Source organism: Caenorhabditis briggsae (assembly GCF_000004555.2).
Source record: "Caenorhabditis briggsae complete genome, chrII, whole genome shotgun sequence".
In the NCBI taxonomy this organism is placed as follows: domain Eukaryota; kingdom Metazoa; phylum Nematoda; class Chromadorea; order Rhabditida; family Rhabditidae; genus Caenorhabditis; species Caenorhabditis briggsae.
In genome coordinates this window covers 7,121,774-7,137,287 of record NC_013486.2, presented here as the reverse complement: position 1 = coordinate 7,137,287, position 15,514 = coordinate 7,121,774, and the positions used below count along the sequence as shown (strand labels likewise).

The window sequence follows — 15,514 nt, the reverse complement described above, 5'->3', positions numbered from 1 at the left end:
CTCCCCACCACACAGAGAGCATAACTTTTTTCGGATGAAGGCCGGGTTTGGGGACATCCTGTGGGCTCTCTCCTTCTCCAACCCACTGGGATTTCCTGTGGTGATTATCGTAGAAGACCCACTTCTCATCTCCGGTTATTAGCCGGTCCAGCCATCGATCGCCCGCGTGGAGAGTGAGAAGAGTAATCGAATCGTCGACTCGGCGGTCAAGGTTGGCTTGAGTCAGGTGATGAGGTATGAATCGACCAAAAAGTTTTCTCATTCCAAGAGACTTCAAACCTTCAAGGACTGTGCTATGGTGAACTCCGAATGTGACAGCTAGTTCACGGCTAGATTGAAATGGATCCGATTGCAATGCGTGCTTCAGCTTGTCCAAATCCAACTCACGGGGTCTCCCAGAGCGATCCTTTTCATCGAGCGAGAAGTCATCTTTTTCGAAACGATGGAACCAATTGCGAATAGTATTGTAGTGAGGGGCATGTGTGTTGTACACATTCTTCAAGAAAGTTTCCGAATCCTTCATCGTGGTGTGAGATAGGAAGAGGTAAATCAAAACATGTCTGATGTGAATAGCAGTGGGAACAAACATATCGTTTCAATTACAGATGAGGAGCAGGGAAGGAAATGGGGACTTGTTTATATGGAAGGTTCTTATCACCTTGTTATTCACTAGAGTCGATATCATACACAGCCTCCATATACGAGAACAGTGATTAAACAAACAGAGTGACAAAGACTTTCCCGCCAACCTAATAGAATGGGCGAACCGGGGCCTTGGAATTTTCCTGGTTTCTGGCTTCTGGGCCGCGTGGCTGGCTCCAATTTTTTGGTGGTACGTTTTGAAGTGACCTTTATTTTTCAAGTTGACACCTTTTCATGGACATTGAACTGACTAGGTGTTCCGGTACAAACGAAGGGTGGGATTCATCCCTTTGTGGAGCGCTGTAGTTTGCATCTTTGACGCTATCCCCTTTTGGCACAACAAACAAATGTCCCCCGTCTCCATTCCCAATGCCCAATTCATTGACAAGGCGTTTTAATTGAATTGACTTATGCTGTCAGATCAATACATTTTCGGTTTATGATGATGTTGACTGAAAAATAAAGACTTGTTCAATGAGAAAATGTTATTTTATGAAAATCCCACATTTGAAATTCCATTGGAGGAAAATTTGTCAGAGAAGAGAGACAGTTTCTGTCTTTGATGAAATCTCTTTGTACTGATTCCTAACCTCGGGTCCACCACCTAAAGAGACGGAACAGTTTCCGATGTACAACATTGAAAACATACATACAGTACCGGTCAATATGATATACAAAAACGTGTTTTTCAGATAATTTTGACCATGTTCAGGAGTCTGGAGCTCGGCTGTCAATTTTCAGTTTACAGAACTTTTTGAAGTTTCTTAGTTTATCAGATATTCGCCGATTTTTGAAGGATACCTGTTTTTTTCACGTTTTCAGTTCAAAAACAGGAAAAATTAGAAAAATCGGAAATAGCTGAAAAACTAGGAAATTTCAAAAAAAATTCTATGAATTTGAGAGACATCCTTTTATCAGTTTTTAAATGTCATATTTTCATGCTGATGAAAAGCTTTCGTACCGTTTCCTGGAAATATGACTTTTATAGCATCTGAGAAGATGAATCGTGTTGCGGCGAGGTTTCAAGATGAAGAGTTTTTTTTCAGGCAATACCACGCCTTTTAGAAATTATAGTTTACATTCTTCAACCGAAAACAAACCATACAATTATTGAACCTTTAATTAAGATTCACCTGGAACCACGAGCTCTCGTTGCTCTCTCAATACCCATGAATACCTCCTAATCTCAACACCCTTCTACACGCTTCCGCTGGACTTCTCGCAATCCTTCTCTCAAGCGCCTTCCTCTTCATTCTCATCAAAATACATATCTCCACCCTCTCCATAGACCTCTCACCACTATACATACAAACGTCCACATTGATTATGTTCCTGGAGAGACATAATGGTCCGTTCTTCTTCTCCAACCAGTCTTTCCCACTTTCGGGTGTCTTCTCTCGGGTACCATTCTACATATTCTCGTGTTTGCCAATCGTAGATAAAGTCGAATATCTGCGTCTCCTAGGTCACCATAGTGTCTAATTCGGTACCTGGCAACTGTCCGATAGTCCGTATGACCTCTCCCCCCCGCCCCCCCCCCTTTTCTACAATGTACCCTCTGTCACTCACACTCTTCTTCTTCACAACCGTACCAATCGTACCTGTTCTTTTCTTTTTCTCATAATTTCCTAATTATGTTCCGAATTTCAGATTTCCGTCTCGAACTGGGTGATGTCTTCCTAAGACAGTGGTCTTGAAAGACATTGAACAAAAAATTATATATTTCTTCAACTTCTACAATCAAAATATCGTCATCATCATAATCGTCATTTGAACTCAAAAGCCTGTTCTGACTAGTAATCGAGGAAGTCAGCCTTAAGTGAAAAAGCTCAGTTTAAAATACAACTGCTTTGATGCCACTAAGGAGTTCAGGTTTGTAGTTCTTATCGTTATCGAAATTCAAATTGAACTATTTCAGAACCATATTGACCCAGCGTCAATCCTAAACAAATCGAATTCAAAGTTTGAGAATCAAACGGATCGATTCCATCAGCGGTATGAGCTCAGCCGTTCAATCACCTGCAATTCGCTAAAAATTGTCAAACAAAATGGCTCACGACTCCGGATAATGCCTTCCCGTTTCTTCTGTACTAGGAACTACATCTTTACTCTCTCTATGTTCCATTATTACATTCATCCGCTCTCGCTATGTGTCCTTCCTACCTCATGCCTCTCCCAAATCCATGGAACATGCTTTTTATGATTAGTAGATTTGAATAGTCTAATGTATTGGTGTTTTCATATTTCTACCATTTCTAGCATTGTAGAGTAGTAGATCGAGTTAGTAGTGATCTTACTTTGAACTTCATTTCGTAACGTCTGAGAATCAGACACTAAATGATTTTTTTGGGAAAATCGGAGTTCAACGAATGGTCATCCGATTTTCCAATTGCTTGATTCTGAAAATTGTGGCTATTGTATATCCAGCAACTCGCTGGATGCTTAGCTCATCAGGAATTATACTAGTATATCCAGCAATTTGCTGTATACGTAATGCTTTTATTACAGACCCTTCCAGTTCTCCGTTTCCCATTTCCGCAGTTTTTTACAATAAAGGTTTTATCTGTGGAGTTATATTTTCCAACTAAATTTCAGATAATTAGGAATGTTTCCGAGATAAGTGTGATGCTATCCTGGAAAGAAAACGAATTTGATGAGCGGAGATCTCTAAGAGTTCATCTCTTCAGAAAAATGTATATTCAAAGACAATCGTTTTCGAATGATTGGAAAACTTTACTTGCGATGAATTCTAGCTCAGGTCGATTCAGATTTGGCTCAACATAGATGTATGAATCAGTGTAGCTTAATGTTCTGATCACAGTTCCGTTTACATAACAATTTTAACTAAGCGAAAGTTTACAAAAAGTCGATTTTTTAGTTTTTTGGGATTTTCGAAACTTCTGGAATTTTCAGAATTTGTTTGATTATTGGAACTTTTAGAACTTTTCGAACTTGTAAAACGTTTGAAAATTTTTGATTGTTTAAAAACCTTCGTATTTCGAAATTTTAAAGATTTTTTTAGATGTTGAACATTTTGTAATTTTTAGAACTTGAGGAATTTTTACTACTTCTCGATTTTCAGGAGAAATTAAAAACTCCATAAGTTCGAAACAGGCTGATGAGATTTCGAAATTTCTGTGGAAATATTTTTTTTACAAATTTCTAAAACTTTCGGTTTTCAAAATTTTTGATTTTTAGAACCTTTAGAAAGTTTTGAAATATTCTAGAATTTTTAAATATTGGAAGTTCTGTTTTTTGGAATTTTTGATTTTTTCTAAAAATGTTGAAAAACAAAAAATATCAAAAATTCTAAGAAAGCTAATTTTCAAAACTTGTACGAAACTTGAAGCCACTGGAATTAACCTTAAGTTTTCGGATCATTGTGAATTTCGATCAACCATTATTGTGATCGAAATTCAATCTCAAGAAGTCTCGATTTTGCAAATTCTACGAATTTCAGAACAACAAGTAACTATCACTTTTTCGGCATTATTAGAAAACTGGACTTCTATCTTTTCTCACACCCTTTATGCTAAGTTTTTTTTCGATTCAACCAAACATCCCTATTCATTGAGTCAAGGGTTCTAAACTCTATGAACTTTCCCAAGCCTCCAAAAGAGATCTCTGCTCCATTGGTCCTTCTAAAAATCGTGGTCCATACATCACCACCGTCTTTGTTCATTCATCGGTTTTTTCTCTCTGTGTAGCTAGTTCACTTTTTTTCTCTCGCCAAACTTTTCAATTATTCATTTGCACTTCACTTCCTCACTTTTATTGCTTCCCCTTGTTGGTTTTCCCATGGGAAATTTAGTGTTGCAAAAAAAAAGAATTGAACGAAATGTCAAATGTGTGAATGTTTATGTAAAAAATAGAAATCGATTCTTATAAAATTGGAATTTAACTACTTCTTCTTCTTTCCAAAACATCCGCCCATCATCGAGTAACCACATCCCCCTGAAATAAAATGAATTTTTATAGGAACGAAATTTAAATAATCTGGCACAACATTTTAAAACCTACCGTATCCTCCACCGAACATTCCGTATCCACCGTAACCGAGACCGTATCCACCCATTCCATATCCACCAAAACCACCACCGTAGCCACCGTAACCTAAACCATAACTTCCTCCAAAAAAGCCTCCGTATCCTCCGCCACAGCCCAGGCCTAAATGAAAGGGGCAACTGACAGTGAAACTAGTCAAAAAAGAAATTAAATAAATGAAATATACCTAGACCAAGACCGTATCCTCCGAAGCCTCCGAATCCACAAGACTGAATTAATGTGGGTAATAGAAAGAGTATGGTAAAAAGAAGAATTGCAGGATTCATCTTTTCTGTTTCTAGGGATGATCATAAAATCTATAAAGCGTTGCCTTTTATGGTGAAATTATGGGAAGAACCAGATTCCAAAAGAGCTCTTGAAGCACGAATTCATCGCTCATTTTTCTAGAAAGCAATTGCAAATATTTGTGGGTTTTCGGCGGAAGAGAAGAGCAGCCAAAATAACAAGTCAAAAGTGTCGATATATTCAATTTGTATTTATTTTTATTTTTGTCGCCGTTTGACCCGAATTTGTCATACAAATAATTGAGAAAACGAAAAAAAGGAAGAGAAAAAATAGGACAAGCAAAATGGGAAAGGGAAGCAAGAATGTTACAACAAGAGACTCACTGAAATGAGAGAATTTTGGAAAGGAAGACCCGAAATTGGGGGAAGAGAAAAGAAATAATAAGATGTAGGATTTACAATAAATGTAATGAGAGATCAGTTGCTGGAGAGTTGTTCGAATGAGAGAAGTCGGGATTCAGAGATTGGTTTGGCTGTATAGAGGGGTGTTTGAGAATGGGTCACGGTAGATTCTTCGAGCTGACACACCTTCTGATGATACATTCGTCGTTGGAAGGCGCAACTCCACATGATATAGAAGCTCTAGAAGAAATTGATATTACATAAACCGCAAACACTCTAATAGAGTGCCACCCAAATTCAGAAATCGTACTTAAATTCCTGACCTAAACAACATGCTTCCTAACCCTATTGAAGATTTAGCCCGCGCTTCTGAAGCCTAAAACTTTAAAGGCGCATAACTTTCTTCATTTTTTTAACTAAATAGACAATATCTGTATAAATTTGTAGGAAATTTATGAGCTTTCAAACAGTGTACAACTATACTAAACAAATTTTGGAATCATGTTTAAAATTTTGATATAAATAAACTTCTTGAAATTCGAGACTCCAAACTTGAAAAAAACTGCCAATTCTGAGCCTATATATCTTATTTTCTGTGAAAGATATCAAAAAGTGATAAACGGACAAAATATTTTTGATATTATGATAAACATTTTAGCAGTTGACTACTTCTTGTCATCTTTTACAGAAAATGAGATATATGGGCTCAAAGTTGATGGCCCGGATGGTACTCTATTGGAATGTTTAGGGTAATGTAGGATTTTTGAATGTTTACATTAATCAAAAACACCCTCTCACAAGGTTTTAAAGTTTCCAAGACTACTATGTTTTTTTTAAATCCTAAAACACGAGTACATTTCATAATCAACAAACTCTAATCATAAGTTTCTGTAACAATCACAGGATCTTCTAATTCAGCGAATATGTCCTTTTCTCCTCTAATCCTATTATTATTATTGTTTAATTTTTACATACCTGTCCAGCCAATAGAACTAAAAGTACGGCGATTACGCAGAACAGTCCCGGAGTTTGAGAAAAACAATCCATGGGGTGAACTGGTCGGTGCGGATGCTGAAATTCGATATTCAAACTGTTTTTGAAAGATTTCCCTTACCTTGTTCGATGGGGATAGTGTTTGTTGAGCATCGCAATCTCCTTTTTCTTTCTGAAATTCACTGATTTATTAACGACTAGATATTTCGAAACTAACCAGGACAACACTGTAACAGCAGACAATCTCATCTGTAGCGTTGGCGATTGGTCGTTGTTTTTCGAGTTCTACATCGGCCCATGAGCAGGAAATCACTGAAAATAAATTAATTAGAATGCTGAATCATTAAAAACTACAGTACCAGTTCCACATTGATTCAGCTTGAGATGCCTGTCTTCACACTTTGGAATGTTTTTTTCTGGAACTTTCAAATAGTCGTTGCACTTGTCGGCACAGTACACTGTCCGCATAAGGTCTGCATTGGAGAATCCGATTTGCAGAGACAATAGAAGGATTGAAATAATGAAAATCATGTCTGTCTGGAAATACCTTCTGATGTTTGGTGGACAACAGAGAGGGCAAAGTGAGAGGAAAGAAGTAGTTAAAAGAAGAAAACAAGGATAGCAGATGAGGAAGAATAAGAAAGCGATGAAACCATAATAGATGAAAAGTGCGATCCGTTTAAGAATCACGAGGAAATGGGATCCGGATTGCTGATTCAGGAAAAAATTCGCTGGAAAATAGGCCTCCAAACAAGTCGGAAAATAACAATTTAGAGAAATGTTATTTTCCGACTTGTTTGGAGGTTTTAAACGCAAAAAACAGACCGAAAAGTTTAAGTTACGGTCGTTTTCGTTAAGGGGACCTTTGGCCACGCCCACAAGCTTTTCTCTTCCACATCTCGGTTTTTTGTACCAGAATAACAACAAGATTTGTAAATTTTTGCGAGACAAGGGCTTCTCGAGGAAAACAATAAATCGTCAACTTTAATAGGACATAAGTTCAAGAATCAGGTTGATTAGGTATTCTGTTTGACGACAGTTAAAACCGTTACAGCACAACTCTAATTCAAAACAGATTCCAAGCAGAATTATGTGGCTGTGAAAGATCAACCGGATCTTGAGAAAAATTGACGCTTACATTTCCGAGAATCTCTGAGCGCTCATTTTCCCATGCACGCTTCCAGATTTTCTGCAGCTTAGGATCTTTAAACAGCATTTTTTTGGAATTTGATCCCAGTCAATCTAACTCGACCATAAGGTTACCGTAAGACCTTTAACAGAAGGGCTCCCGCAGAAACCGAGATAAATTTGCACAAAGATTAAAAAGTTAAAGGAACCTTCTATTACAGATATTGCGGTTTTCATAGAATGCTGTGCAACAGCCCAATCTGATTTTTAAAAATACATTCGTCAATATTTCAGGGATGTTATTCCCTTTATTTTCCCCTAACCCTACTCAAAGTTACTAACATAAATTAAGAAAGAAAACCTATGCCAAATTTGATTATTTTTGTTTCCCTATCTTCCCCGGAAAAGCAACCTTCAGTGCAGTCTATTTTTAGAAGTGTAATAAGAGAAAGTTACTTGTTATGAAGGGTAGAAATGTATGTATATAGAGAAACAAGGAAGAAGTAAAAATAGGAAAGAGTTTTGAACTTTTTAGAAATATAGTCATTTCGCTAATAGAGATTATGATGAAATATTTAATAGTCTGTTATTACTTCTATTGTGATTTAAAATGCCGAGAAAAGAGCTCTATAAAAATGATGGATGATTCCTAAACTCTTGTTTTCTACTTCCATTTCCGCGTATTCAAAAAAAAAACTCTTTCTTGAAACATAAGAAGATAAACCCTCAAAAATCTTTCCAGGAACCAGCCATAAGAATAATCCGCTCTTAAAATATAAATCTTGAAAAAGCAACAAACTAAAGAATCAAAACACAAAAATAAACCGAAATACGATACGACCGGGAAAGGAAGTGCCTGGTTTAAAATGGGAAAAGGCCCCACCAGACAGGACGAGAAAGTTCATATAGTAACCCAAGGGAAACATCTTAATTATTTGGTGGACTAAATCGGAGCTGTGGAAGAGAAAGCCTCGTACCGAAATACCGTAGTTAGCGAATACTTTTTTACTTTCATTTTTCTATTCCGGAATTTTTTTAGATTTAGAAAAAGTTTATTTTCCGACTTGTCTGAAGGTTTTCTATTCAAAAGTTGTCGAAAAGGATCAGAAATTTTTGCTACGGTGGTTTTTGTTATAGGGCATGTTTAGCCACGTCCACTAAATTTCCTCTTCCATAGCTCCGATTTTTTGTACCAGAATTATACTCGTTTATTTAAAAATTTAGGATTAGAAGTGCAGGCTAGGGTCTGAATTTTTTTTGCGAGTTTTGAATCGGAATCTTAGAATAATTTGCCTGGAAAGTTTTCAGATGAACTTTTTCAAAACATTCTCTATCTAGATTTTTAGCTAGTTTTTTTTTCTCCTGAAAAAATACAATTTGACAAAAAAAAAAACACTGCGTTGAATGTATCAACAACAGAGTAATGATTACGATGGAAACAAAAGACCGAGAATGCGAACAGGGAAGTAAAAAGAGAGAGAGAGATGTGGTAGGAGGAAGAAGAAAAGAACGCAAATAGTAGGAGGAGGGGAACACATCTGAAAAAAAAACGAACGATTCAGCAGCAAAGCAGACATTGAGTGAGTGTTTTTAACGGCCTCTGTGGGGCTGAAAATGCAGTGAATAGGTCCGAGAGGAAGACGACAAGATGAGAAGAGACATTATTAGGAAATAGGAAAAGATTGGGGAAGGAAAAAAAGAAAAAAAAGACGAGAGAGAGAGGCAGAGGACCGGAACCCGGAACTGCTCAGCCGCGCCTTCAAAGCAGGAACTTTGGTGTGCTATTCGTGTAGCGGGAGGGGAGAAGACGAGGAAGTGGATGGGAGCTATATAGAGAGAAGAAGAAGAAGAAAAGAGAAATGGGATATTTCTGGGGGCACATACACACACAAAATGCAGTTTAGAAAAAATAATGAATTCGCTGGAACCGCTCGTAAAGAAGTTTATTGGATCAGATCACATCAGGAAGTTCTGACAAACTCCAAAAGTTTCGTAGCACCAATTTCATGGAAGCTGATTCAAAAAGTCAGAACCTCTGATCAGGATGCTTGTGCTTCGGCGAAAATCTGAAAATTATAGTTTTCCATTGCAGAGTTTTAAAATAGAAAAATATCAAAAAGGACCAATTTTATCCCATTCCATTTTTAGAAAATCCTCAAATATTAGTTGATGATATCATGTTGACATTCTGGATATTCAGAGATGAACCTACTTGAAAGGACAAAATTATGCCAAAATTGAAAGATTACGTGATGTTGTCGGATCTTGTCGGATGCAAAACCAATGAATGAATCCCGGAAAAAATATTAGTTATTTGAAATTATGTGCCTTATTAGTGGAAGTTTTGCAAAGTTGCAAATAAATAAAGAGTTCTCATTTTTCTCGGAATGCATTATTTCTGGGAATCTTTGAAGAATGGGGCATTATGACAGCCATATCATTTGTGATTGGAAAAGTTCTTTTGTCCGGAAATAAAAAATCTGACTGTAAGATATAGTCAAAAGTTAACACTGGTATGAGTTATTGACCGACTCCGCGTCACTTCGAAACCGCGACACTTCGAAACCGGTTATTTCGAAACGATGTGACACTTCGAAACCCGTCATTTCGAAACCGTTCATTTCGAAACCGCGACATTTTGAAACAAGTCACTTTGAAACCGGTCATTTCGTAACGGAAGAAAACACAGTCACGTAAAAATGAAGTTAAGAATAGGAAAAAAAAACTTAACATGAAAGAAAAAAATTGTAGATTGTAAATTTAGTAGTTTAGAAATGACCGGTTTCGAAGTGTCGCGGTTTCAAAACGACTTGGTTTTGAAATAACTGGTTTCGAAGTGCCACACAGTTTCGAAATCACTGGTTTCGAAATGTCGTGGTTTCGAAGTGACGCGGAGCCCAGGGACCAAGAAAAACCAGCTCAAATTTGACAGTGTGGTGGCCCTTCTACTACAAGTTTTCTCCCGAAAGATGGTATTCTGAATTTGGGAAAAATGTATATGGTGTCAGAATTATTTACTTTTGAAAGCTTAATTTGAAATTATGTTCTAGTTTCAGGACTCTAAATGTATAGATACAAAATCCTGCCTGTTTTTGGCTGTTCTATTATAAAAAGTTAGTCTCTTCACGTTCTCATTTTTCAATTCTCGATTCTCAAAAACTCCGACTGCAGCAGTGATGCTTGAAACCAAAAGACCAAGTTTTCCCTGATTCTGACAATAAGCAATCTATACTTCTTCTAGAAATAGTCTTCATTTTCCTTTTTCCCATGCTCACTACTTTTTTTTTCCTGGCAATTTTCTCAATATTCACAAATATGTGCAAATCAACACATCACATCGACATATATAGCTAAAAAACTTGTTCTGATTTCAGATCTTGGACAGAAAAGAATTGGTTAATGCCCAAGAAAAAAAAATATTTGAAAGATTCATAATATCTTCCTCTTCTTCTCTTCTTGTTTTTGCAATAAGAGAACGGAAACCAAACCACCCGCATTTTTTACTTCCCTTTTTTCAGCTCATCTCGCCTCATTTTTCTGTCTGAAAAAAAGGAGACGGGAGTTATTGACGAGCATGCCTTTTTTAAAACAACGATCATCCATCATTTTCTGAATAAATGGGAACGGGTGGCTCACTAGGGAGTTCTCTTTTTTCTATTTACTCAGAGAAGAAAAGATCAAAGACTCAGAAACTAGATGTTTATCAATAACTTCTAAAGAGTTGTTTCATTCGTCTTTCTGCTTATTTTCGGAAAATAAGCAAGTATTCAACAATCACTTTTTTTTTGGGATCTTGTGACAGGGAAGTGAGGAAATTGGGGGATTTAGGAGAGCTTTGATCACTGGCAAAGCAACTTACTTAGTGAGTAAGAGCGAGAGAGAGTCAGATTTCATCTGAAAATAGAGAAGATGACTAGTTGAGTTGCGTTGAATGCACAAAAGATTCAAGATTCAATGAAAAGTGTTGGTAGGTTTCTGAATCTTACACGGAATAATGGAACAAATCTCGGAATAGAGCAAATGAAGAAATTAGACTCTCAAAATTAAATGTATATAGGCAAGATGAAAGCAATTAAACCTTTAAAAAAATTATTCAAAATTGCAATTTTCGGGACAATTTGAAAATGTTTGAAGTTTTGATTTTGAAAACTTTGTGTTGCTAACTTGAAATTCTCCTAACATTGTTTGAATTGGGATTATTTCTGAATATTTTATTATTCTGGAATGCCGAAGATCCTATAACGACAGCTACCGTAATTGAAAAATCATTTTATTTTCCGGATTCATTTTCTTTTTGACTGCGAGTTGTCGGAAAAAAATGTTGATTGTGAAAAATTGACTGAAAACGCCCAAAAATCGAGATAATCGTCTTGGAAAATGAAAAAAAAATTAGGTTACGGTAGTTGTCGCTGTGAGACCTTCGGCCACGGATGATCCTTGTCTCGTCCAATCTTACTGAAACGAGTACCCAGTAGATTTTCTTTTAATCCACTTATCTCTTCTACATGAGATTACATACTTCGTTAGAACTCTGATCATCTAAAAATGTCAAGACTCTATTCTCCTCTTCTCCAAAAATATAATCACTGACTCATTGCTCTCATCCCCCTTTTTCTTGTCTTCCGACTCGTTAACTCTGCCATTTCTACCGGAAGAAATCAACCTAAAGATCAAATCGAAGATCGGTTGCTGCCCATCCCCCCGCACACCTTGCTTGCTCATTCACACATTTGTGCTGCTCCGCGTCAGCATTGTTCATTTGCACACAAATAACAATGGGATGGTCAAAATGAGGAAGAGAGCTGGAAAGTTTCGTGTTACGTGGTATCTCCAGAAGACAGTCAACAATAGAAAAGACACGTTGAATGGAATCAAAACAAAAATGCGTGTGCTGAAAAATCAAAAAAGCAACCGGAAACTGGTGCCGCCCGGGTTATGGTCAAACCTTGTTGAAACAGAAACAAATCGAAAAGTGTCAGATTACGGTATCGGATTACAAAAGAACAGTCTAGAAAGATTTTCACACAGACACTTTTAATATTTAGGATAAAAAGCAAAACACACATAGACGGCTCAAATTGAGGAACACTGGCGGTCAATCCGGATAAATTGTTTCGGGTGAAAAGGACAGAATAAACTACATCCGAAATCCTCTTTTTCTTTTTTCAACCTAAATATTTGCACAGGATAAAAGAACTTCCCTTTTTCAAAAGATGAAAGTTTAACGAATTTCAGAATTTACGTACCAGACCGAAAATTTCAGGCGCCACTTATTTTAGGCATTTTCGTGATGTCGCGTTCTTAAAATAAATTCAGGCAGGAGCTGGAACGAATTTCAACAAATGACTGATAATTCTAGGCTAACCTAAATGTTGTTTTTTTTCTGGACCCTAATTCAAATTCTTTCCTGAATCTCTTCTCCAAAGCGTTCTTGGAGAAACTATAGTTCCCCCCCCCCCATAGGAACAAGTTCAACGGAAGAAAAAAATAGTTGACAGAACAGATTTATATGACTGGTGCAAACGCACTCTCTTTTTTACGCTGTTCATGGCTTTTCACATGTTCATGCTTGCCTTTTAAAAAGTTTCGATTCTCTGAATATATCAGAAGTTGCACTTCTGGTTTTCCACATTTGACGGAAAGAATGTGTTTTCAGCTGTTTAGGGGAATAACGTCACTCTCGAATTGTTTTAGTGGAGTCGGAAAAGGGTTATTATAGTTATTATTATGTGGGTACAAAGTGACAAGAGAATCGAATGGAAATGAGTTTGGGGAACTGGATAGGGTTTCGGAAATGAATGAATTTGAGAAAAGTTATTTTCAAGATACTGATGCTCATTTGAAAGTTTGGGGTACAGTACCGGTCAATAAGATATACAAAAAACGTATTTTTCAGTTAAATTTCGATCATTTTGATCATTCTTAGGAGTCTGGATCGTCATGTTTCTGATCACTTTGAAAATTTCGGATGGTGTAAAACAGACCTAGATTGAAAAGATTGATTCACCGAATTTTACTGAAATTTCTGGTTTTTCAGCTATTTGACGACTTCTGAAAAACACTTGTTTTTTCACGTTATCAGTAGAGAAAGGGCCAAAAAGGGGTGGTGTCCTTCAGAAATCGGCAAAAAAATGAAAAACTAGGAACATTCGAAAAATTCTGTGAATGCAACGTTTTCAATCTGTTTTACATACTTCAAAATTCTCACAGTGATTGGAAACTTGACAGTCGAGATCTAATTGTAAGCTTCTGAAAATGGTCAAAATCGGCGAAAATCCTCAGAAAAATATGTTTTTGTATATCTTTTCGAAGGGTACGTAATAATTTTTTTCTGAAAGAAGTTTTCAAAACCAGGTCTCGTCATAATTACTTCCAATCATGATATTTTGGCTTTTTCGTTTTTTAAATATAAGCAACAAGTGAGTCATAACCCCCGATCCATCACTGGTCTCTGTCTGAACGCGTGTGTTCTATCATCCATCAATCTCTACAACCATCGGTCAAAATGAGCCCAAGTTTTTTTTCTTCCGCCATCTCGATTACAAAAAAAGGATGGATGGCATTTTTTCGAAAAAGGAAGAAAGGGGTCTCTCCTGTCTCGACGACAGCACTCGTTTTGTTTCATTCACATTTAATCCTCCGCAACAGTCAAAAATCAGATGCATGGTTGAAGCGAGAGAGGGAGAAGGAAGGGATAATGTTTTGTGTGTTTACGGTTTTAGTCACTTCACTCGGACATTGGCGGAAGAGAAAAGAATAACTACTTGGCTCTGATGGAATAGAAACATTTTTGTGGTGGAGGCGAGAAGAATCAGCAGGAGGAGGAACATGCTTGCGCATAGTCGAGCATCAAATGATCACTTTTTGCAAGGCACATTTGCCAATTTTTCTGTTTGACAAATTACTGTTTGACAAAACAAAACAAGAATGGAAATGCCGATGAAAACAATGAGTTTCCATAAACTCTATCTATTTTCCAAAGGAATCAAAGGAGCACAGGAGGAATACAGAATTGCCACTTTTATTAGGTTGGCGGGAAAGTCTTTGTCACTCTGTTTGTTTAATCACTGTTCTCGTATATGGAGGCTGTGTATGATATCGACTCTAGTGAATAACAAGGTGATAAGAACCTTCCATATAAACAAGTCCCCATTTCCTTCCCTGCTCCTCATCTGTAATTGAAACGATATGTTTGTTCCCACTGCTATTCACATCAGACATGTTTTGATTTACCTCTTCCTATCTCACACCACGATGAAGGATTCGGAAACTTTCTTGAAGAATGTGTACAACACACATGCCCCTCACTACAATACTATTCGCAATTGGTTCCATCGTTTCGAAAAAGATGACTTCTCGCTCGATGAAAAGGATCGCTCTGGGAGACCCCGTGAGTTGGATTTGGACAAGCTGAAGCACGCATTGCAATCGGATCCATTTCAATCTAGCCGTGAACTAGCTGTCACATTCGGAGTTCACCATAGCACAGTCCTTGAAGGTTTGAAGTCTCTTGGAATGAGAAAACTTTTTGGTCGATTCATACCTCATCACCTGACTCAAGCCAACCTTGACCGCCGAGTCGACGATTCGATTACTCTTCTCACTCTCCACGCGGGCGATCGATGGCTGGACCGGCTAATAACCGGAGATGAGAAGTGGGTCTTCTACGATAATCACCACAGGAAATCCCAGTGGGTTGGAGAAGGAGAGAGCCCACAGGATGTCCCCAAACCCGACCTTCATCCGAAAAAAGTTATGCTCTCTGTGTGGTGGGGAGTGGACGGCCCCATCTACTGGGAACTTCTGCCCGAGGGCAAAACAATAACTGGAGACCTCTACACTACTCAACTACGAAACCTCAAGAAAGCAGTCGACCGTTCGGCCCTGAAAGACAAGAAAGTGTACTATCAACATGATAACGCTCGCCCACATGTTTCGAAACAAGTGAAGCAGGAGCTGATGGGATATGGATGGAATGTTCTCCCTCACCCCCCGTATTCTCCTGATCTTGCTCCTTCCGACTATTGGTTATTTGGCGATATGACACGTGCCTTCGAAGG

General features: G+C 37.6%; 2 protein-coding genes across 2 annotated transcripts; both read right to left on the bottom strand.

The window, feature by feature from the left end:
* Positions 1 to 4,543: 4,543 nt before the first annotated feature.
* Positions 4,544 to 4,973, bottom strand: CBG03174 (the record flags this gene model as incomplete). The annotated part of the gene is made up of 3 exons (XM_002631298.1): positions 4,544 to 4,596; positions 4,663 to 4,809; positions 4,874 to 4,973. The coding sequence occupies 3 exons, from the start codon at positions 4,971 to 4,973 to the stop codon at positions 4,544 to 4,546; spliced, it is 300 nt and encodes a 99-aa protein (XP_002631344.1).
* A 435-nt stretch (positions 4,974 to 5,408) lies between these two features.
* CBG03175 lies at positions 5,409 to 6,857 on the bottom strand (the record flags this gene model as incomplete). Its single annotated transcript, XM_002631299.1, has 5 exons — positions 5,409 to 5,573; positions 6,309 to 6,404; positions 6,448 to 6,498; positions 6,544 to 6,638; positions 6,686 to 6,857. The coding sequence occupies 5 exons, from the start codon at positions 6,855 to 6,857 to the stop codon at positions 5,409 to 5,411; spliced, it is 579 nt and encodes a 192-aa protein (XP_002631345.1).
* Positions 6,858 to 15,514: the final 8,657 nt, after the last annotated feature.